At 44.0% G+C, this 23,769-nt stretch overlaps 2 protein-coding genes across 6 annotated transcripts; both read left to right on the top strand.

Annotated features, from left to right (window-relative positions):
* Positions 1–52: 52 nt before the first annotated feature.
* Positions 53–5,147, top strand: tra2a (transformer 2 alpha homolog). 4 transcript variants are annotated; one of them, XM_088366172.1, is made up of 10 exons: positions 77–237; positions 793–1,038; positions 1,385–1,512; positions 1,602–1,767; positions 1,831–1,881; positions 1,990–2,178; positions 2,456–2,571; positions 2,666–3,046; positions 3,118–3,188; positions 3,337–5,147. In XM_088366172.1, exons 4-10 carry the CDS (start codon positions 1,735–1,737, stop codon positions 3,345–3,347), a joined length of 852 nt encoding a protein of 283 aa, XP_088222298.1. In that variant the 5' UTR covers positions 77–237; positions 793–1,038; positions 1,385–1,512; positions 1,602–1,734; the 3' UTR covers positions 3,348–5,147. The 4 variants fall into 4 exon arrangements, with proteins under 4 accessions (XP_088222296.1, XP_088222297.1, XP_088222298.1 ...); XM_088366170.1 differs by lacking the exon at positions 793–1,038 and having other exon boundaries at positions 53–237; XM_088366171.1 differs by lacking the exon at positions 793–1,038 and having other exon boundaries at positions 54–237; positions 1,834–1,881.
* Positions 5,148–9,032: 3,885 nt separating this feature from the next.
* Positions 9,033–23,472, top strand: igf2bp3 (insulin-like growth factor 2 mRNA binding protein 3). Of its 2 annotated transcripts, XM_088365861.1 has the most exons (16): positions 9,033–9,710; positions 10,453–10,513; positions 14,627–14,675; positions 17,238–17,289; positions 17,385–17,448; positions 18,283–18,561; positions 18,634–18,768; positions 18,843–18,965; positions 19,035–19,170; positions 19,291–19,416; positions 19,552–19,620; positions 20,265–20,384; positions 20,449–20,523; positions 20,616–20,747; positions 20,818–20,931; positions 21,288–23,472. In XM_088365861.1, exons 1-16 carry the CDS (start codon positions 9,536–9,538, stop codon positions 21,387–21,389), a joined length of 1,812 nt encoding a protein of 603 aa, XP_088221987.1. In that variant the 5' UTR covers positions 9,033–9,535; the 3' UTR covers positions 21,390–23,472. The 2 variants fall into 2 exon arrangements, with proteins under 2 accessions (XP_088221987.1, XP_088221986.1); XM_088365860.1 differs by lacking the exon at positions 19,552–19,620 and having other exon boundaries at positions 9,036–9,710.
* Positions 23,473–23,769: the final 297 nt, after the last annotated feature.

Genomic DNA, 23,769 nt, shown 5'->3' with positions numbered 1-23,769 from the left:
AAAAAAAAAAAACGCCAGCTTTTATATGCAGGGGGGCGTCGTAACGGAAATGACGTATGCTTGTAGTTTACCTGATCGCTCCGCCCCGCCGCGCCATTTTCTCGTCGGAGACACATCAATCCAAAATATTGTGCATTTAAACGTTTAACTTGCTTTTAGTTTTAATTCCACCAACTTGTTAAGTAGGTAGATGACCTGAAAATGAGTGACGTCGACGAGGGAGATAACGAAAGACAGGTAAGGAGGGACATTTAATTGTAGTTTACTCATTTCAGGATCACAACAAACACGTACGTACATTCAATGTAAATGAATGAAGTTATATGTTGTTGACATTTTGTCCTAATTATAGAGCGCCTAAAAGCTAGTTGCCAATTGTTAAACGTACGATATATATATATTTCTAGACCTTTAAAAGCAGCTAGTAAACTTCAGTAACTTAACGTTAGCTTGAACCTCCACCTCGGTGTTATCTCAAACGGCGTCTTATCTTTTATTTCCAGCAGTAATTTTTTTTTTGGGGGGGGGGGGGGCTGATGGAGCCAGTAACCGTTATATATTCTCACAATATGAAAAGTCAAGTGCAAATGTTGTAAAGTTTTCTTTCCTAGCTGTTATTAACTTATTAACTTGACACATGATCTCTAAATATTTATTTGAAATTCGTTGTTGCACGTTATAAGTCTTAATGTAACTGCATCCCATGTTTATTTTTACATATTTGTATTTTACCCAACACTTGACATCTTTTTCATACATCTAATATTATTGGATGTTCTTTTTTTGATTAAGGCACATTGGCCGTGAAGGATTCGAAGATTTGTATCCAATGATGGAAGAAAGAACAAAATTCCAAGCTAAAAGAAGGCTTATGAAAACATGAACAGAGCGATTGGCAAGGGAGAAAAATATGTCGAAGATTAGAACACTAAGTTTGGGTGAAGAAAAACACGGACAAAACAAAAAAAAGAAGAATGAGGAGTAGAAATGAAAACTTGAATCAATGAAAAGAAACTGGAAGAAAGAATATGACCCTGGGTTAAGTAAATATTACTTCTTCCATTGTTCTTTCTTTTTAATTTAGTAATTAAATTGCATGCATGACCTTTTTAATCAAATTCAGTCTTGCATTCTTTGAACTAAAGATGTACTTAAATGATAGTTATCATTTTCTCCACAGTACACAAGCTCACGCGACATAAAAAGAGGTACTACGGATATTATCATTTAGTTATTAGATTATAAGTACCCAGTAAAGTGTGTGGTGAGTGTTAGTTGTACTGTGTTTTATGTGTTAAACCCCCCTTTTCTTTTTTTTATCTAAACTAATTTGTTATAAATACTAATATGTATAAATGATATCATTTTACTACTGTTGCTCCAGGGTTCTCAAGCCTCATCTAAATCGCAACATGGAAGTTCAACTCAAGCCAAGTCAGGGTCAGGCTCCTCGAGTCCATCCCCAGAATCGAAGCATTCTGAATCCAGATCGTGCTCTCCATCAAAATCGGGGTCTGTTGTCATTCATGTTCGTTGGCGTCTCTAATTGAATTTCTTTGGTCCTCTGTCAATTACACGAGCGTCTCCTTCTGGCCTTACAGCTCTCGTTCTCGGCACGTTTCTGATCGACTTGCCGGTCGTTCACGATCTCCGTCTCATCCCTGCCGACAGAGGTCTCGTTCTCATTCCGACAGCCCCGACTTCCGCCGCAGGAAGAACCGTAGCACTTCCCCAATGTCAAACCGCAGCCCTCAGGCTGGGCTCAGCGTAAGTGGTGCAAATTGACCTGGATGTCGTTTAAAAACTCAAACTCTCATCTCATTGTATCAGCAGAGCCATGAAACGAAAGAAGCAAACAGTCACGGCAGTATCATTGATAGGGTATGTGGACCTTGGGGCATACTTTGGGCTAGGGGGGATGAAATCAGTATTGGTCTCATTTGTGTGAATTCAGTAGATCACAAAGACCTTTATTGTGAACCCTTCTAGATGAACCCTGATCCAAGCAAATGTTTGGGGATATTTGGCCTCAGCTTGGAAACCAGAGCACGGGACCTGAGAGAAGTGTTTTCACAATACGGGCCTCTTGCCGGGGTCAAGGTGGTGTTTCACCATCGCTCGGGTCGCTCGCGTGGCTACGCCTTCGTTTATTTTGAGAGACTCGAAGATTCAAAGGAGGTATGATGATGATCTTTTATTCAATTGTGATGACATGCATCTCATTGGGCGGTTTGTTATTTTGTGGCAATAATTACTGTGCAGAAGTATAGACGCAGCCCAATGTGGTGTTTGCTAAAACAAGCTGAGCTGCTCATTTTACTTAGGTGTGATTACCCATGTTCACCACTAGATGTCAGTCTTATTTCAGGCAACATCACCCTCACGCCATTCATCAGACACTGTTGCATGAGTGAGATGATGCTGATCATTGACTCTTGTCTTTTTTTTTTCTCAGGCAATGGCGAAAGCCAATGGTATGGAGATCGACGGGAAGGTAATTAGAGTAGATTACTCCATTACCAAACGTGCCCACTCCCCCACACCTGGAATCTATATGGGTAAACCAACTATGTAAGAGCCAATGTTTCCCTTCTGTATGTTGGATCCTCTCATTAAGAAAGGAGTCAGTTTCACTGCCACCTTGTTTTTGTTTGTTCTTAAATAGAGATGATGATGACGATGGCGGAGGTAGCCAGAGGGGAAGAGGCTCATATTATGATCGTGGCTATGAGCGAGGCTATGAGCGAAGCTACGACAAAGGCTACGACCGTTCTCATGACAGAGACTATGAAAGAGACTATGATAGAAACTATGATAGAAACTATGATAGAATCTACAAAAGGAACTATGACAAAAACTATTACCGAAGCTACGACCGAAGCTACGACCGAAGCGACGACCGAGGCTACGACCGAGGCTACGACCGAGGCTACGACCGAAGCGACGACCGAGGCTACGACCGAGGCTACGACCGAGGCTACGACCGAAGCTACAATCGAAGCTACAGTCGATGCGACAGCTACGATGAGTACGACTACAGGATTAGGTTAGTCATCATTTACAAAGTCAAAATGTTACCCCGCTCCATTCATTCCAACACTTCATGTTGTGGTTCAGTCGCAGGCGCTCCCCATCACCTGACTACATTAAATACAGAAATTCCTCTTGGTCTCGCTCCTACAATCAAAGTAAGTGTGGACCAGACAAATGAATGCCATTTTACATGTCACAACATTTTGATATACTTTATGACGTTTGAACCAGGCATGTGTCTTTGTCACTGTCAAAAGCGCATTTGTTCTGTAATGCCGTTGACTGCGTGTTTTGTTTTTGCAGGGCGCTACTGAAGTGCTACAGCCGATTTCAACTAGCTTGTCTAAATTGACAGCCTGCGTTGAGTTAAAATCAGGTGTGTTTACATGCAGGGGAGATGCTTTTATTTGTCGGACACTTGGATGAACTTTTCAATAGTTGCCATCCATATTGTGGTTTTGTGTTGTTGCTATTCTGACCGCAAATCTTCTGTGTTACTCATTGAGGATTGAGTCTTCTGGTAAGTACGACGTAAAGCTCTGTGTGAAGTGTGAAGCTCTCCTTACACTATTGTGAAAAAGTCAATCAGGTCATCATCTGAGTTTAATGATTTTTTTGTGTAAATGGAAATACATACATGTAACTCTGCAAAGATTCTCATTCTTCTGGCTCCAATATGCATTAGAATTGAAGTTGGGCTTCACTTCTAAGATGTGTGGGTGAGGTGGGAAAAAAAAGCAAGGAGAGTTTCGCACAACAAGCCAGACGCTGGGATGTTGTTCCATGTTCACACACATTTAGGTTAATGTTGAGGTCACGCTTGAAGTACACAATAATTCCTTGAAAAGTTTAGCACCGCTTCAAGTTACACCAATAAAAAAAAGTGGGGGGAGAAAAAAACCTTAATACCTTATTGGTTACATCTCATTTCATCAAGTCAAATAGAGATGAATGAATGTTGCAAATAATTATAAAAGTGCATCAAAGACACACACAGGTGATGATGATACGTCAGGCATCTTCTGAGTGTGGACAATCTTCAAAGTCTGGTGACAAACCTCGAGCTAACGGGCCGCTTTCAACCCACAAATGCGAACTCAAATAAAGGAGCGGCTTATTCAAATGGGCTTGTAATAACTGCTGACATATCACGGGGCCCCCTCGCAGTTATGCATTGCTTCACTTTGATAGCATGAAAAGTTCGAAAGCTCAAGGGTCAAAGTAAGACGTCTCAACCACAGACGCAAGCGTCAATGTCATGTTTATGCTCCTGTTCTCACTTGTATAAAACGATTACCTTTTGAGTGACATGAGCGGGAATTCCTTGACCGTGTGGCCATATCGGAGCCGCCCGGTGTATTTCACGCGCACGGACCAAAAAATAATGCAGATAATTAGCAGGATTTTATGAGTTGCAGTTGTGACATTGATAGAGCACTGACACAGGGTCCTTCTCTGGGGTCATCTGCTGATAAGTTGATCAACTGTAGGATAACGGGTTACATATTTAAGAAGTGCACTTTAGAGCCAACATAATGACAGAATGGGCCCAATGGTCACCGGCCTTGATGTAACCTGGATACAAAGGAAAAATAACCGATAAGTGTGAATTGATATTGCCCGGGAACTCGTCTTTCCTCGATTTTACGTGAAGTTTTGCAATACTTTGGTTTATTCAAACACAAAGCGCGCAAAATGATCCAGTGTAACCTGTGGTGCAATTCTCATGAAGAGTTTAGAATGGATCCTGTTCTTGACCTTTTAGATAAAATTTGACTGCACTGTTTTTGTGCCGTTGTGTTGACTGTGAATGAGTTAGTCAGTCAATTGGTTGTATCTGCCATTATGTTCAGGTACAAATCTCTTTTTATGACCTTCACCGTATCAAAATGGGTTTTTTTGTTTTCTTTTCTGAGAATCATGTACAGAGCTTTTTTTTCTCTGTATTTTTATTGAAAAAAAGTGAGTGTTTTTGTACTAATTAATTTAGAACTTTTGAATAAAAAACAGTTAAGAATACAGGTGGGCTTTCAAAATCATCTTTATGTAACTTTGCAGTTGTATGACATTGCAAATATTACTACATTAAACAACCAGTTTCAATATACAATGAATCAATGCATGTGATCATTTAAATTATAGATAACAAACATTATTTAGCCTAAACAAGCTGCAGATAATACAAATTAGCATGCAGAAAAGAACTAAAACATTAACAATTTAATTAAGTACACATTAATAGATTTCTCTAGTCCACACAATGTGCTGTCTACATTCAATAAATCATGCACATTTTATTGCAGTACTATAAACAAAACTACAAGTGTGAAAACTTGAGGTGCAACAACCCACGTTTCTGTTTTTGCTGGGTTAAACGAGATCATGAACAAAGCGGTTACTTTAAGTTCTTTTTGCAAACAGATTACAGTGTAATAATTTGAAAAAAAATATTCTTGACAACTAAACATAAAGAGAAAGGACAGTCAACCTAGGTCCAAATGTCAAGTTTAATACAAAGTGTAACACATTTCTGCAAATATTCAAGTAAATGTGTGAAAATACTCACTTTTAACCAAATAAATGAACTGAAGGGTGTGGGGTTTGATTACTTTTATATTAAACAATTATATCATTCAAAATAACCACATAGTGCAATCAACAGATGTTTATTAAAACCCCATATTTGGGGGAATGATTAAAAGTAAGTCAAAAAAATATTGCAAGTCATCTCATACCAGCTCTCTAAATTAAATGCAGAGCAACGAGCAACTTCATAAACCATGCAAAGCATACAAGCCTGCTATTAATATGCTGTTGTGCTAAGTAACAGAATAAAAACAGCAACATTTCTATATTTAAATGTATATTTTATTCTTGCCTAACAAGCCAGAATACGTGTGTTTTTGTAAAAGTTTGAAAAAATATCAGGTTTGACACCAAAACAACACGAGAGAGCAAAATTGGACACTTCTCTTTAGCCTTTTTAACGTACGAGATGTTTGACCCTTTTATTTGATATAAGATATATTATTCAACCCCATCTTTTTAAAAAAATTCAAACTGGATTGCTGGTGCTGCACACAGACGCGCACACACGCGCGCGCGTACCGCCATTTTACTACTGACATGAGGGTTGTCATCTCGTTTAGGAGGAGCAAAAATGGTGGGGAGGGAAAAAAAAAGCATCCCGTTAGTTTGTTGTTTTGGGAGCTCGTGTGGATCCACTTGAGGTGCATTGATGCATGTGTTTCAAGCAAATACACTTTATGCATTAGCGTGGATTAGAAGGCATCAGTCAATGTAACAGTCAGGGCTCAACATGGCGCACGAAACGGTCCATTTTCAGTAGATGCTCTGCTTTAAACGTTTAAACAGTAACTCAAAAAGACCCGATAAGAGTAATGATTAGATCATAGAATATAAAAGAGGTAAATGATTCTCACCGGATGACAGAATCCATAGATTGTGTTTGTGAGAGCCTAGGCGACGACTTTACATGAGGGAAGCCAACAACAATTTACAACCCAAAATTGAGCAATAACTGCGATTTGCTGGAGGGAGATTTTCGAATCAACCAGAAATATCCCCAAAAATACGATTTTTACGCTTGCGTATAACGGTCAAATCTGGAGCCCGTCCTCTAACATAGTAAGTAATGGACTCTCCAACTTTATGTTACTTCGCCCCCCTATGGAAGGAGTCCATAGAAGGTGGGTGGGGGGCTCTGGAAGTGTGGGGGAGGCGTTCTGTACATTCCTCAGCGATACATTCACCCGTCGCGCACATGGCCGCGCGCAGCCTTGCACACACGCACACAACAAGACTGCAGCCATGCATGAGCTCATCCAAGTCGACGTGCGCGGCCCAGAGAGCTCACACAGCATGGCTGCAGTTGCCCAGAAAAATCTATATGCAGCGCTCACATAACTCATCTTTCCCCGTTTTTTTCTCCTTCACTTTGCGCCTTATATATTGTCACAATTTTTTCAAACATAACCGCATCAAGTGAAAGTGACAAATAACACGGATATTTATGGTAAATGTACTCATTCGATCATTTGGTTAAAAACAGTTTTTAAAAACTTTTCGAGATGTAACCAATGTCTCGCATATCAACAGATTAAATGTATGAACGTCTCAGAAGAAGGCGCACTCGTTTTTATAGAACCTATAGTTCCATATTGTTTGGTAAAGTAAGCCAATTAAAAGAAAGGCTCTAGTTGAGCAAAAGCTGGATAAAAGAGTTGGGGGAAAAAAGCCTCATGTTGGCTCTCTGGCTCATATTTCGTTACATCCCTGTCGTGTGAGCCAAAGTCCAACAGTCTCGACGTGGACGTAAACGCATCGTTGGCGGGCTGGTTCATATAGAATAGTCGCTCTTTGTCAGCCAATCAAATGAGCGCGCCGGCGGCAGTAGTAGGAGCGGCCGTGCTGCCCTCCGATTGGTCGTCTCTCCCGGCCAATCAGACTGCAGCATGTGATGTACGAGAGGAAACCCTCTGAGGCAGACATGGCCCCGCACTGATAGTCACTCATTCAAAGGCCCAAAAACTCTTTAAAAAATCTATTTTATAAGCAACTGAACCAAAAAAACATGCACTTTCACCTCTTTTTCCATGTTGCTGCTGTTGGAAAAGGTTTCCCATCTCTCAAACAACACAGTATTTGATAACTCTGATTTATTAGTTATACTTGTTTAAAATGCATTGCTATGTATAAAGAAAACATCTTGTAACACATTATAAGGCACTAAACAAAACCACATTGATAACAAATATAACTGGAAAAGGTTTTTATGTGCAAAATTCCTTGCTAAAATAATTTTATTTGAAAAAATGGCACTGCAGTACAGTACTCGGCCATTACGTTTTGGAGTTTTGTGCTGACAAACTGCACTCATACTACTTTATGCAATACTGGAAAATTTTATTTTGGTTAACTACATTAGCATATTTATTTTCCTACAAATACTGTGTCTTTGTCCATCTAGCTTTGCAAGCTATGCATAGTAACAGGCATAACAATTAGATGGTCATCCACTTCCACCACTCCTTATGATCATTATTTCAGTATTTTTGTGTTATTTTTGCTTGATGGTTATGCTAGGAGATTTCCCTAATGAAAAGCATGAGCCTTGGCTCAATCTGAAACACTGCATTCAATTGTGCAGGTGTACCTAATATTGTGGGCTGTCTGTCATGACCTTTGACTATACGTAACAGATGTGTACATTTTCAAAATGCACTCCTTGTGTTTCAATTGGACCATACGTTAGGACGCCATGTTTGAAAGCCCCTCCTCCTTGCAGGCAACATGGCAGCCAAGGCTTCAACCACATGGCCGGCTCCAACTAGTAGTAAAATAGAACCGTGGAAGCATTGAAACCGAATGAATACAGCAACTAAATATAGCCACGGGGTGGTTATGGTCCTCTCGGCGAGTTGTTTGACTTTGCTTGAGTATTGAGGGTGGGGAGGCGTATGAGGAAAGATGGACGCCCCTCATTTGAATAGGAATACGTGTCATTCCCACGTTGCGCTAGGGCCCAGATGAGGATCACGGGTCACGCTATTTTCCTTTTTCCCCATCCCATGTCACGTATTTGTCTTCTTTTAGCAATATAGTAATGCAACATCATTTATGAATGGCCCCACCCCCCTTTCGTCCTAGTGCGCGATCACTCTACTTAAGCTGCGTCTCCGTGCGCGTGCGCGCGCGCGTTTTACTATAGCTCCGACGACCAATGAAAACGAAGAGTTTCCTTTTTTTTTTTTTAATGCAGAGAAAGGCACACGGATGTGATTCTAGTAAAGACACAGCAGCCTCTAACGGAACCTCCTTTTTTTTCTAACGCTGCTCAGGTTCTTTTCCTTTTTGCACCAATCCTTTCTTCTTCCCCTCCTTAAAAAAAAAAAAAAAAAAACATCCACTCCCCCTCAGCTGTCCCCACCCCAGATTCCCGAGCAATTTTCCCCAATCCCAAACACTTAATTGAGCAATTGGGTTTCCTCACGTGTCGGCTGATTTGTAGTTTGAACACGTGGCTCATTCAAAAAAACCGAATAGAAGCGGATTTTTTTTTTCCTCCCCTTCTTCTTCTTCTTCGTCGCTTCTTCTTCTTAGTGTAGTCGACCCAGAGGCGGGTGCCTGCCTTTGCGTGTGTGTGTGACATTGTCCGTCTCTTCGGAGGAAGACACAAAGTAGTTTCTCCTCCTTTTTCCCTTCCCTACCCGGCTCATCGTCGTTTGGAAGAGCGTGCAAGATTAATAATTAAGCGTTTATTTATTGCGCGGTGAAAGAGGCAGAGAGAGGGGCGAGGGAGCGCGAAGCCACTACGAGGCTGCCAGTTTAAATCTATCTGTCCACTCCGTAGTGCACGAGAGGGTATTTCTTTTTCCTTTTTTTTTTGTTTTGTTTTGGGGCTTCTCCAAACGCCACACATCCGCCATCGGAGCTGTTTGGTGGTTCTTTTTTTTGTTTGTTTTTGTTGTTGATTGTGAACATGAATAAGCTATATATTGGCAACGTGAGCGCCGAGGCCAGCGAGGAGGACTTCGAAACTATCTTTGAGACGTGGAACATTCCCCACAGTGGTCCCTTTCTGGTCAAAAGCGGCTATGCCTTCGTGGACTGCCCCGATGAGAAGACTGCAATGAAGGCAATCGATGTTCTTTCAGGTGAGACGTTTGCAACTGCGTGAAAGTGGGTTTTGTGTGTGTGCGCGCGCGTCTGTGTGTGTGTGAGAGAGAGAAATGCATGTGAGCATTGTATGAGGTTCGAATGTATTATTCTATATATACATGCATCTTATAGTGTTTTCCCTAAAAAGAAAACTATTATTGATTCATTGAAAATAATCTCGACTGGGTTCTACTGAGGAGTCGAACCTTGCAGCGGGCCTATGCTCGGGTTCGGGTTAGAGGTCGTCGTCGTCGTGTGCGCGTGTGTGTGAGTGTGTTGCAGCTTTCCGAACCATCTCAAATAGTAGTTAAAGCCAGCGTCTTTTCAAAAAGTCCCATAAGCCTTCTCCTGTGGCCCACAAGTCGCTCGTTGTGTTGTGGAGCCATTTTGCTCATGCTGACACACCAGGTGGTTTAATTGTCTTGCTGAAATGTAGGCCAACTATGAGGCGCACATACTTGCTTTTTTTTTTTTTTTTTGCTTTTGGGTGCACGAGTTTTTAAATATTAAATCTTGTAGTTGCTCCTCGGCACAAAGAAGGTATTTTCCCTTAGTGAATTAAACGCTTTTGTCGTTGCAACTCGTCTTTGCAAAGCCATTTGTGGCTGTTTGCTAGTATACGTCCAATGCACGTCTGTGGATTTATTTGTATTGAATTAAATGACGAATGAGAAATGTCTCACACTACACAAGCAACGATCAATGCATGATTGTTTTTACATGAATTTTTTTTTGTAGGTAAAGTTGAACTCCATGGGAAACTTCTCGATGTGGAACACTCTGTGCCAAAACGTCAAAGGTACGTTCTAACTTATAACGTGGTTCTCTCGCTGAAAGCTTGGGCTTATTATTTTTACGTATGTTTTAAGTCGCCCCCTCCCCCTAAATGTTGCGGGGGTCAATGAAAAGGGGCGTATGGTTTGTTGTAGCTACTCCCCCCTCCCTGTTGTGACTGTGGGGTGCTGCCTTTTAGGCTCAACCGTCACATTATTGTTGTACTTATTTGTTTTGAAAATATAACCTGTGCATACACGAACGAGCTGGGTATACAAAAAGCTTCCCTCAATTGTGAAGGCTGCACGAGAAAATGCTGGAGACAGCAGCAGCAGACGTACGTATGTCCAGGCCTCATGGAGTCGTCCATTTGAAGGATCTGCTCTGTCACTGCATGCTGGCTTCCGCCCCTCTTTTTTTTTTTCTCGTCTTGCATGAGACGGACGCTAAAAGCAGAATGAGAAGCCTTGGGGGCCCCTAAAGTCACGCAAAATCTCGTTGCACAACTCTTCGCCACCGCTACCATTGTATTGGCAATTTAACGACGTTTGAGCTATTTGCTTCAAAATCTGAGTTGGGTCCTCGTGTGCATATTTTGGGAAGGTGGCACACCCACAGCCTTCACAAATTTTTTTAAAAATTCCATTTTATAAATTGATTGTCTGAGCTAGCACGTTAATTGATTTCTCGTCATGGCTCCACGTATTGTATGCAATGTGTCTGTTTGAATTGGCTGCCAAGTTGAAAGGATTAAAAGAGGCTGAAATGATATCTTTTGAGACATGTCAATTACCTCAGACTAATCGTAATTTTCCCATGAGTAGATTTTATGCCAGAATGTCATAAGCATTTTTTTTATGCTAGGCTGAAATTTGTTTTGAACTATTTAGATAGGTGTACTGAATTCATAAGTTTTTCACACGAACCTGTCTGTGTGTGTGTGTGCTTGTTTATTTAACTGTTTAGTTTCAGCCCCCATTGCAAAACAAAAACGTCACAACGTGTCGTTAAACTAGTTTTCATCAACACAAATGGATAGTAAAGGCAACATGGGCTACACACGAACACACACACACACACACTCATGCTGGGCCATTCTTTGCATTCTGCAAATATCAGCTGGGGGAGGGATGGGAGGAGGGGGCTTGGCCAATCACCACGTCTTTAACCTTTGGACTCCTCAGAAAAAAGGGAAGTGCTATAAACAGTCAGGAAAGATGCATGTACAATGTCCATTTTGGGGTTAAGGCAGAACATGGGGTGGGATTCCATTAATACGTTTTAAAAAATCCAAAAAGAATGCAGAGCTCATGAAACCAATAAGAACTAATGGTTATTATAATGAACATGAGAAATTAGGTCTTCAGCTGGAGCAAACTTCAGTTACGGAGGGAAAAAAAATACACAACTTGTTTTATTGGGAGAAAATGTGGCAGAGTTGAACCTTTTAGGTGTTGTGTGTTAAATTGAAAATCATTTTGTAAACAACGTAAGTTTTCAAAAAATGAGATTTTTTTATCCTGTCACATGTATGTAAATTATGGGGAAAAAGTCTGGCTAAAAAGAAAAAAAAGAAAATAAGCTGATCAATCAAAAGTATTTTTTTTGTATTTAAAAAAAAAAAAGATGTGTATATATGTTTTGCAAATAGAAAATTTAACTGTAGCCTTTCACTCTTAATTGTTAATTTTAATATAAAAAATTATATATATATTTCTTCCGCAACTGTGAGTCATTTGTGATTATTGTATACGGTATGAGTTAACTCCCAGGGTCACGTTTGTGTCTTGTGGAGAAGGGGGGGGGGGAATGAAGCAGGCACAACCAAAAATCCCCGCTGAGTCACATGTACAGAAGAGAAAAAAAAATGGCGTGGCTATACGAAGCAAGCGTGTGTGTGTGTGCGTGTGCGCGATACTGCTGTTAAACTCACTCAAAGCAAATACGCTTGCCTTTACTCGAGCACTCATCACAATTGAGTCCTTGTGCATGACCATTTACAAAAGAAAATAGAACATGCTAAAAGATGCTCCTTTGGTTTGCAAACTTTGGGTCACAAGGTCATCATGGGGCCCCACCTGCAAAAAAAAAGAGGGGTGAATTATGAATGTGGCCCCTTGTTGTGTCACAACTCCTACATAGCCTCACGTCAACATAGCCTTTGTATTTGACTTTCGCCGTATTTTGTGAATGAGGTTGGGGGGGTGGCGGCCAAACCCCAAATGTGCAACAGTCCTTTCAGTTGAGTCACCTTATAGTGTCTGGATGAAAATATTCAACTCTTTGGAATGTTCTGAGGGAGCTTGCAGAGCAAGTCATCGCAAAACTCAAGCTCTTGAATGTGTCTTTTATTTTTTTGAGGCGTTGTCACGGCGAGGCCCTGAGCGTGTAGGAGGGCCAGCAGAACCTGACCAATGTGAAACTCACTCGGTCAGAACCAGTGCATACCTGAATCAATTGTTGAATAGGAGATGGATATATTTTTAATGTTTGGATCACATCCCCTTTTTCCATCCTTTGGGCCCATAGGTTAGCATGTACAAAGCTGGTTTATTGGGAAAGTAGATAAGGAGGCCCGGCCCGGCCCCGGCTTGGTCTCGGCAATCACATGACAAACCAGCCCCAGTCGCTACTCAACCCCCCAGCACCTCCTCCTCCCACTTTTCGCCCAGCTCTACATGTTCCTGTCAGTGGACTTGTCCGTGTCCATGGCAACGGGGCCCCACCCCCACCGAGTAGAGTGGGCCCTTGTTACCCTTGCCTGAAACAGGACTAGTCCCCCCCCTCCACCCTCCACCACACCCCAATCACCCATCCCCAAATCAAAGGCTGCATGGGGACCGGGGAATGTATAGCGGACCCAACCCCCACTCGGGTCCACTCGTCTTCACTCTACTCCACCCCAGCCCACCCTCCTAACCCTGCCTGACTTCTTGTGTCTGTGGAGCTATAGGTCGCTCGGCCCTGGTGCATTTGCACATTTCACATGGCGTTCCCACCGCAATGCAGAGCATACAGAATGTGTGGGTTGGAGGCGGAGGTGGGGTGGGAGAGGGGGGGGCTCGGGGGGCGCTGGTGGTGGGACGGATCAGCCAGGAATGGCACACAGTTGGCCGGAAAGGGCTGGAATTCCTCTTGGAGGTTATCTGTGAATTTTCTTTGCTATTTACACATTTTCGATTGAAGTGTGAATACGAGTAACGTACACCCCTTGGATGGTTACGGTACATTTAGTTTTGTTTTTAGAAGTGCACAAGCAACTTCAGATGTCCTTTTAACATCTCGTATATGTTTGGGATGTAGGCCTTGAGATTTAAAATGTGCTTTTTTTTTTTTTATGTGCTTGAGCTAGTTTCTGGTGTGCCATATTGTTGCGCCAGCACGAGTCGGCCTCATGTACATTAACGGCCCTTCAGGTTTGTCAACAGGCGGCGGACTTTGGAGTGGCCTCCCGTTTCTATAAAGCGTCCTCTTGCAGGCAAACACTCGAAAGCCTCAAACATCTCATCGCTACGTTTTGGTTTCGGTGTCTTAATTGGGGCCCCGAATGCTTTTAATGACGAACATGACTTTCGAAGTAGTCAGCACTGTTAGTTCCGCTCATCTTCGCTGGAGCTACAAGTGCACGAATTTCATTCTTCCCCATTCGAGTTGCCCACCCCACTTCTTTTTTTTTTTTTTTTCCTCTGACACAACAGTTGGGTGAAAAAGTGTGAGTCATTCTAGATGACGCCATTTTTTATTCCCAATGTATTTTGATTTTTTTGAAGTCCCTTCCATACACTTCCTTTGTGCCTGTGGTTGTGACCCCAAAAAGATCCCTCCTGTTCAATTAAAATCACCCAATTGAATTCAATCTTTCCATTAGTAGGAGGGTCTCTGCACCTGCTGATGTCATATTGGAAATAATTGCCCATCATAGCTCCAGTTTCTGCAGCAGAAACTTCTCAATGGCTCACACTTGACATTTTTTCACCTTTAAACATCACATAAACCGATGCTCGCAAGGCTAGAATAAATGCTGACCCTGCTTTTTTTTTTATTGAATAAAATAAAATAAAAACTTATGAGAACTACTGTCAAGTTCTATCACTGTTTAGCGATCCTTCAACATCATCTTCCCTTCTTCTCTCCTCAGGAGCTGTAAACTGCAGATCAGGAACATCCCGCCTGACATGCGGTGGGAGGTGAGTGCTAACAGTTGTTTGTTTCCAGGGTTCGCTACAACGCGGGCCTCTTTCTCTTCTTGATGCCTTTTGGAGTCATCTGCCCTCCATTTGGGGCTGGGGGAGGTGGGGGGGGTCGACGTAGCACATGCTTCATTGCTTTGCACATGGCTGCACCTCAGCTCAGGCCAAGCGAGCTCACCGTGTCATGGGCCAACTGTGGTCGGAACAAATGATTTGACATTGTTACGCTCAAATTTGGAGCCGCAGATTTTTTTATTTTTTTTTTTAAAAAAATGCACAACAAATTTAGAGGGGCAACATGTTGGTTGGATTTGAGAAGAAATGTGCAGGAATGCATCTTGTCATTTGCTTCTCCAAATGAATTGGCTGACATTTTTTGACGGTGTATTAAATGTGTGTGTGTGTGTCTGCATCTTTAACTAATCCTTGGTGTCTTTCAGCACAAATGATTATGCTAGTGTCCAAGCTAAAGCTGAGTGTGTGTGTGTGTGTGTGTGCGCGTGAAAGCAAAAAGATATGGATTAGAGAAATTGTCAAAGATAGATGAGAAAATTATGATGTGATTAACTTTTGTTTTGGAAATAACTTTTGTTTTTACTACTTCCACTCCTTTCACAATTCATGACTAAATTTTATGTTCAAACATCGGCAGTCGGTGTGTGTGTGTGTGTGTCTGTCTGAGTGGGAGAGAAAGACACACACAAAAATAAAAATAATTATAATAGATGAAAAAAGAAAAGTAAGTTGTCTAGATACCACAAAGCCGTATATAAAATACTTAAGTCCTTTCATGGTTGCTGGCATGCAAAATGAAAGACTCCAAATGTTTTGGCACGTTGCGTGCTTTACCCACTACAAGAAGATTTTAAAGTTTCACAGTTGTTGGAAGACAAACATTAAATGTACTCTAGGAAGGCCTTTTTAAAATTTGCAATCTTAGCAGATAGGGGTGCTGGTGTTGCACTTTTTTTTTTTTTTTTTTTTGGGGGGGGTGTATTTTAAAAAGTGGTAAATAGTTGAGCAACAGTGTGCGTAAGCAGGGCCACATATTTAAATTCCACTTCATCTTCCATGCTGGCTTCACTTTGAAGTCCACATCAATATGTTGCCTTGTTTTAATTTTTTTCCTCAACTCGTGGATATGGCTGACTATCTGTCGTCTTACTCCCATTTTTTTTTCTCTACGTATGGAGCTTCGGTTGTGCCAGCGTGTGCTTGTCGTATTCTTCCATTTGGGAAAGAATCATTCAGAATTTCCTCAATGACACGCTTGTTCATATGGTAACCATGATGTGATAATTTTTCACTTTCAAATAGGCATAGACCGGCTCTGTGTGGTTTTTTTATTTTTTTTGGAAAGCATGAGCTGGCTTCGCCTCCTTGCATGTCCCTGCAACTAGCTCCACACGTGTTACTAGCATGTAGCCCAGGGAGCTGGTTGCCTTCTCCAAAGGTGACGAAGAGGTCTCCCGCTCCCTTGGGAGGGGGGAGGGTTTGGAAAAAAATAGGCTAATCTGGGATCTTTTGATGCCAAGGCCCTGTATGTATCTTATCAGGTAGATTAGACAATGGCGGCGGCGCGTACAGCGCCTCGACGTGAGCACGCCGGTGCGAATAGTGGCGTGTTCGCAAGCCGTGTTGGGTGGGTGGGTGGCCCTGGACCATTTCCTTCCCGTCCATGTGCTCTGATTCACAGAATGTGTAGCATGAGCTCGCACCCCTCCCCCAGCCCCTTCTTCCTGCTGGAATGCACCCCACCCTTTTCCTGAATGGCCTGGATTCTCATTGGCCGGCCCCCGCGGAAGGACGGGCGGCCCAGCCAGCCAGCAGCCGGCATCAGACGCCGCATTTTGTTGGAGGTGCAGCCAATGACTTGGAGTTGACATAGCGGAGAGGCGGGAGGCTTCTTGGTTGGTGGGTTGCCTCAGGGGTGTGTGTGTGTGTGTGTGCGTGCGTGGAATTGCGTGGGGGGCCAAGTCTTGTTGGCTAGAAAGTAGGGTTGAGCTCTTTGGGGGCGTGGCCTGACGTTCAACGGAGCATGGTCAAAGGTCTCGGCGCCGCTTAGATCCTTCGCTCCCCCTCTCGACCACAGTTGACCAAATCGATGAATTCGAATCCTGGGGTCTCCAGGTGGCCAACTTGATGCATCGTATCCATATTGGAGCTTTTTAAAGAAGCCCCCCCCCCCCACTTCCAGTTGCGATACAATGCGTGTGATTCAAGCATCTTAATTTAGCTTGTTTGTTCAATTCAACCAAAGCAGCTCATTCATCATTCACCCCCGGCCGTAAAATTACACAATCTAGTGAAATAAATGAAAAGCATTGTACAAAAATGTCTGCCTTTTTTTTTTTTTTTTTTTTCTCCTCCCGCAATGATGCCGCCCAAGAGGTACTACGTAGCTCTAACTGTAGCTTACGAGATCTTTAGAGTATCTTAACAATCATGTAGTGAAGATGCATTTCAGAATCGTTGCCACGGATAGATACTTGTGCACGCTCAACAACAAAAAGTCCCAGTCGAAGCCAAGACTCGTAATTATGGTTTTTCTCTCCCCAGGTCTTGGATGGGGTGCTGGCCCAGTATGGTGCTGTAGAATGCTGTGAACAAGGTGACCGCACGCTTTTTGATGCTTGGGGAAAAAATGTCCTTTCATGTGAGCGTACGAAATGGTCAATAATGTCTCCGCTGTGTGCTCCTTCACAGTCAACACTGACACCGAGACTGCAGTTGTCAATGTTCGATACGCAGCCAAGGACCAGGCCAGGCAGTGAGTACACACACACACACACACACACACTCTCACACGGTCCTCTTCTCACTCCTCTTCGTTCTCGACTAGAAATAATGGTCATTATTTTTGCAGTACACTTAATCAAGTCAACCTGACGTCGCTTGCAATGGCAAGAAGGCCAATGTCCGTGATTGAAGCAAATGGGGTTAAATTTGCCATTTAGTGCCCCCTAGTGTACATAAATCACACTTGCTCGGAGATAAGTTCACGTAACGTTATTTGTAATTGTTCACGTGAATTCATTCCATTTGTTTGAGCGTCCGAGCAAGCTCCGTATGAATCATGGCCTCAATTTGGATGTGCTTGGAGCTTAGCGTTTCCCAAAATTTATTGGAGAGAAGAAAAAAAAACACTGGATTAGTTTTTCCACCAAAGGTCGGTGCACAAAATTATTCTGCCTTCCACTAAAAAGTCCCAATTTATTTTTATGTCACAACATATTACCACAACGACATTTGTCTTAATTTAACTTTACAAAACATTATCCATTCATCCATGGTGGAGCTTATCACAGTTGACTTTGTGCATAATTTATTGGCACGTGTGCGATTTCGCCGCACTCCAACATGCGGTTAATTCAGGTCGGAGTGTGTGATAAAACACACTTATCATTGTGTACTACAAAATTGCGTTGGTGTATCGTAAACAAAGCACGTGCGTTGCGGCTGGACGTTCCTGCTTGCGTTCTCTCTCAGATGTTAAAAGGGGATCTAATCGAAGCGGCGTCCTACCGTTTAATCTGATTTACTTTGCTCTGTCCCCGTTGGACTCCCTCCGCTCTTAATTCTTCGCCCCATCTTTGTCCCCTAGGGCCATTGAGAAGCTCAACGGCTCCATGATGGAGAACTGCGCTTTGAAGGTGTCTTACATCCCAGACGAGACGGCCGCACCGGAGGGTCCTCCCACGGGAGGTCGGAGAGGCTTCAACGCTCGCGGGCCGCCGCGGTCGGGCTCGCCGAGTCTCGGCGCCCGACCCAAAGTGCAGTCGGACATCCCGCTGCGCATGCTGGTCCCCACGCAGTTCGTCGGGGCCATCATCGGCAAGGAAGGGGCCACCATCCGGAACGTCACCAAACAGACGCACTCAAAGTGAGTGGCGGGAAGGGAGAAGTTAGCTGCTGCAAACTCCACGGCGCTAACTGGTGTTGCTTTTGGTTCCAGGATTGACATTCACAGGAAAGAGAACGCGGGTGCGGCAGAGAAGCCCATTACCATTCACTCCACGGCTGAAGGTTGTTCCAACGCCTGCAGAACCCTGATGGAGATCATGCAGAAGGAAGCACTCGACACAAAGTTGTGAGTTTGCGCTTAGTCGGTAGGAGTCAGCTGATGTTTCACGTGATGGTGAATTGATCGTGTTTGTCTTGCAGTACTGAGGAGATCCCACTGAAGGTTCTAGTGCACAACACTTTTGTGGGAAGATTAATCGGGAAGGAGGGACGAAACTTGAAGAAAATCGAGCAGGACACGGGGACCAAAATCACAATCTCGCCGTAAGAACTTTGGAATTGTCCAATGCTCTCGAGGTCGATACGAGATCTCACCTGGCCGGATCTGCGCAGTCTGCAGGACCTGACCCTGTACAACCCGGAGCGGACCATCACCGTGAAGGGCACCATCGAGGCGTGCGCCAGAGCAGAGGAGGAAGTCATGAAGAAGATCAGAGAGTCGTACGAGAGCGACATGGCCGCCATGAACGTGAGTCATCGTCTGCCGAGTTGAGTTGGAGGGGAAAAAAATCAGTTCAACTGCGGCAAAGTGGTTTTGTGGTGAAGACGTTGTTGATCGTGTCAACTCAAAGTGTGGTTTCCCCCGCAGCTCCAGTCCAACCTGATTCCGGGCTTAAACTTGAATGCTCTGGGATTGTTCCCCAGCGGCACCCCTGGCATGGGTCCATCCATGTCCCACGTCCCTCCCCCCGGAGCCGGCGGCTCGGCGTTCGGAGTAAGTGACGAGCTAGCAAACGCTATTCGTTAGCCCGCTCTGAAGCGGGACTCGTTCTGGCGTGTTTGGGTCCACGGCGGAGATGTCATTTGTTAGTCGGGAGCAAGCCCGTTTGATGTTTCTCTCTTCCTGTAGTGGAGTCCTTATGGGGGCGAGGGTCCATTTTGGGCTTCTATGATGTCGGCGAGCAGCCAGCCCCTCGCCGTAAGTCACCTGTCCCAAAGAGCTTTGCACGGCTTGTGGCTGCTCGTTTGCGAGGTGACTCGACAAAGGGTGGCTCGCATCTAACAAGTCAGCCGCTAGCCGCCACGTCGTGTTTTCGAGATAAGGAACGCTACCGTGACACCAAGGCAGCCCCCGCGAGCTGACTTATTGATTGGCGTATTGGTCTCGATCCAAAATCAATCATGTTTGAGTGTGTGATTGACTTGAGCACTTTGAGCGGGAGCAGGTGACGTGCTGCGCCACTTTGCATGAGAGCTTCTGTTAGTGTGTGCAAAAGTGCCTTTGGGAGCTTTTTCACCGTTTTCTAGAATTAAAATGATCTGATTGCCTTAAAAAAAAAAAACGTAATCGTATTACGTTATTTTGCAGGCTTTATTCTTCTGTGACTTTGTGCAGTTTTCTCATGGCGGCTTTAAGATATTAAATATTTCCGCTGGAAATATTTAGTCCAATTAGGGCTAACTTGACTACTTGTGCTTTTCTTAAAGCTGAGCTGGCTTTGAATGAAGTGCCTAGAGCACACTCTGGACGATGTCGGTCTGCACTAAGAATCACACCAGATGAGCTTCAGTGGCGCGACGGCGTCCGAGCTCAATTAACAACAATATGTTCTCCCTCACCAGGGACACCCGGAATCTGAGACGGTCCACCTGTTCATCCCCGCGCTTGCCGTGGGAGCCATCATTGGAAAACAGGGTCAACACATCAAGCAGCTGTCGCATTTTGCCGGAGCCTCCATCAAAGTGAGGAATCCAGCTTTTCCTTCCAAACACGTGGTACGCTTGCTGAATGTCTGCTGGCTTTCAGATCGCCCCCGCGGAAGGCATGGATCCCAAACAGAGGATGGTCATTATTGTGGGACCGCCAGAGGCTCAGTTTAAGGTGTTGTACGCCCTCCCGCTCGGCCGCCCACGTGGTCACATCACCGGAGGTCTCTTTAAAGCTTATTGCCTGGCTTGATTGCCGCCTTGCAGGCTCAGTGTCGCATCTTTGGCAAGCTGAAGGAGGAGAACTTCTTTGGACCAAAGGAAGAGGTGAAGCTAGAGGCCCACATCAAGGTCCCTTCCTTCGCCGCCGGACGGGTCATCGGAAAAGGTGGAAAAACGGTAAGTGGGAAAGAGCCGCCGTCGTTTCGCCTCTGCCGTTGAAGTGAAACGCTCGTTCCCGTGCTCGCAGGTAAACGAGTTACAGAACCTGACTTGCGCTGAGGTGGTGGTCCCGCGGGACCAGACCCCCGACGAGAACGACCAGGTCATCGTCAAAATCAGCGGACACTTCTTCGCATGTCAGGTAAGTTGGATTTGATAGCCGGAGATCGTAGCAACAAATGCTAGTCACATTATTAGGTACACCGGCACCTTTTTATTATGATTTTGTGAGTGATCAAAAATGGCTGAGGGTCACTCTCATTCCTTCACCTTGTCGCGACCCCAAACTGTCACCAATGAGGTGTCAAGTCTCAGCATCTGCTGTAAGAAATTGGTTTCTCAAGCACCAAACCTCGGCAAGGAATTATTTTCCCCTTACGTGGCTCCATTTTTTTTTCCTCCCTTCCACCACAATGGCGGCAAGAAAGCCAAATCTCAGAACCTTGCTAGCACCTTCTGACCGAGCCATCTGCTAAATGTGGACTTTTTGTCCTCCAGCTGGCCCAAAGGAAGATTCAGGAGATCTTGGCTCAGGTGAGAAGACAGCAGCAGCCCAAGCCGGCGCCCGGCGCTCAGCCGCCGCTGCCCCGCAGGAAGTAACGTGCCGGCGTGCCCCGGAGGGAAAAACGGTGACTGAAGCTGCCCGAGTTGGCTGGACAGGTGCGACGGAGTCCAGGGGTTGGACGACGAGGTGTTACCAACGCTCATCTCAGGGGTCAAAGGTTATTTTAGAAGCCTACCAAAACATCCAGCCCCTCCACGCCTCACTTGAACGTTCAAGTGTGGCTTAGAGACCCCCCCACCCTCCCCCCCACACACTTCCTCCTCCTCCTACTCCTCTTCGCTAAACCTCCACCAACCTCACCTCTCTGCATCACTGTAGGAATGTATCGGAGGGCTCCCATCGACGTCACCTTGCCCTCGCGCGTACGTACCCCTCGACCGCTCTCCTCCCTCAAGGGCGTGTCTATCTCTTTTTTTTTTTTTCCTCCCCCCCTCCTCCCCCATTTTTTTATTTTGCAACACGAAGAAAATGAGGATCCCCCTCCTGTCACCTCTTTGGTGTGGTACCTCAAACCCGACAAAGATGTTTTGGTTGACTTCAGATTTGGTTGATACTTTTCAGTGTTTAATTGGTTAATGAAGCTTTCTCATGAGTTGAAAGGAAGAAAAAAAAAAAAAAGGCATTGCTCTCACGGTCCTAGTGGGACTGCCAGAGGTTTATTTTGGGGGGAGAGTTGGCTCAAATTGGTAGGGCCGCGTTTAGGGGAAAGATTGTTTGAGGCCAGGACCCCTGAAGGGGTGGATTATAAACTGGGTGTCCTGCCCGGCGAATAAAAGTGGCATTTTATAAATTCGGATGCATTTTATAGATAGTGCTAAATAAATAGATGAATATATATATAAATATATACATCCAATATCTATATATATATCTATATATATATTTAGAGGTGAGGGCAGCGCCGTGACTGACACTTCGGGGAATGGTGCTGAAATGCTGCTGCCCAGTTAAACCAATTTAATATGCATTTTACTTAACTACCTCAGGATCTAGTACCTCAGAAGAGAAAAAAAAACAAATGATTATATATAACTATATAAGAAAAAAAAATGTTCCTTTCTTTTTTTTTTTAATTTTTGCTTTTGTGGTATTTTGTATACTTTATAAAGCTGATAGTCTTTGAACATTTTTATTTTTTTAAGAAAAAAATTTAAAATTTTGGTCGGCTGCCAACTGACCCTTGCCTTCAACTCTAGTGCTTTATGGTGGCATTGTACATGTGTGTGAGTGACTAAAGATGACCCTGTACATAACGTCTATTTGTACATAGCAGCCCCAGAGCCGGAGTTGGCACGCCTCAGCTGGCGGCTGACACCAACGAGTATCCAGAGAGAATCGCCTCAGTTTTTCCCCCCCTGAGGGTCCAACCATCTCTTTTTTGAAGAACATTACAAAACACCATGCCAATCAATGCCAACCGTACAGTACACCATTACAGCAATGCCGTTTAGTTTTGCGATTGACTTTATCGGGAATGGTACTTTTAATTTGTCCATGTACTTAGAATTCCGTTCCGTGGTCCGGGCGGGGGTTTAGATCGAGCAGGGTGGACTCCAAACGCGCCCCAACCCGACCAGCTTAGCAAATCAAGCCTATGTTAACGTCGATCACTGCATGGTGAGGGTAGGGGGAGTCGCACTGATGGATGCGTTGTTTTTTTTTTTTTTTTGGGAGTTGCTAAAACATGATTTGAACGTTCTGTGACCCGCAAGTGTTTTTTGTTTTCCGTGACACAGACTGACTTTTGGAGGGATAACGAAGTACAAAAACCCGACTCGGTTAAAAAAAAGAAAGAAAAAGAAAAAAAAAATCGATTTTCATTTGTGTCTTCATGCCGAATGTAAATAATGTTGATTGTGGTAGAAGTTGAGTGTATCCATGCTTCCACAGTAGAACGCCGTCTACCTCAGCTAAAGGGGGCGGGGCGGGGGCGGCTGTTGTGCCATTTAAGCGTGCTCCCCGCCCCTCCCTGCCCCCCACTGAGCGCCAGCGCGCACGTATACCTCAGCCCACCCCCCTCCCCTTCCACAACACTTTTTGGTTTCCACACGGGCGCGCCATACCTAACATCTCGCTTAACTGAGTGGCACAAGTGATACTTAAAAAGACCCCCCCCCCCCCGAAAAACCTCCACGCCCCCTTTTTTCTCTCCGCAGTTTGTTTTGATCTACCTCTTTAGACAAGTATTTGAAGTAGAGGCATTCTATTTGTTAGAATTTAATCCCTCTCCCTCCCTCGCATATGAATGAAAACATAAACTAAAAAAAATCATGTACTCTTTAGAATTGAGAAAATTTATCGAAAGTGATCAAAAAAAAATATTTTCAGTATTTATATGTACTCTTTTTTTTGGCTTAATTGAACTCCTCCGACCATCACCATGTCTTTCTGCTTTCTCTTTTTGGTGGTGTGGCT

The sequence above is a fragment of the Syngnathus floridae genome, chromosome 21 (genome assembly GCF_059516105.1).
Source record: "Syngnathus floridae isolate MCC-2025c chromosome 21, RoL_Sflo_1.0, whole genome shotgun sequence".
In the NCBI taxonomy this organism is placed as follows: domain Eukaryota; kingdom Metazoa; phylum Chordata; class Actinopteri; order Syngnathiformes; family Syngnathidae; genus Syngnathus; species Syngnathus floridae.
Note: the sequence above shows the minus strand (reverse complement) of the source record. Positions and strands in the feature narration are given on the sequence as shown.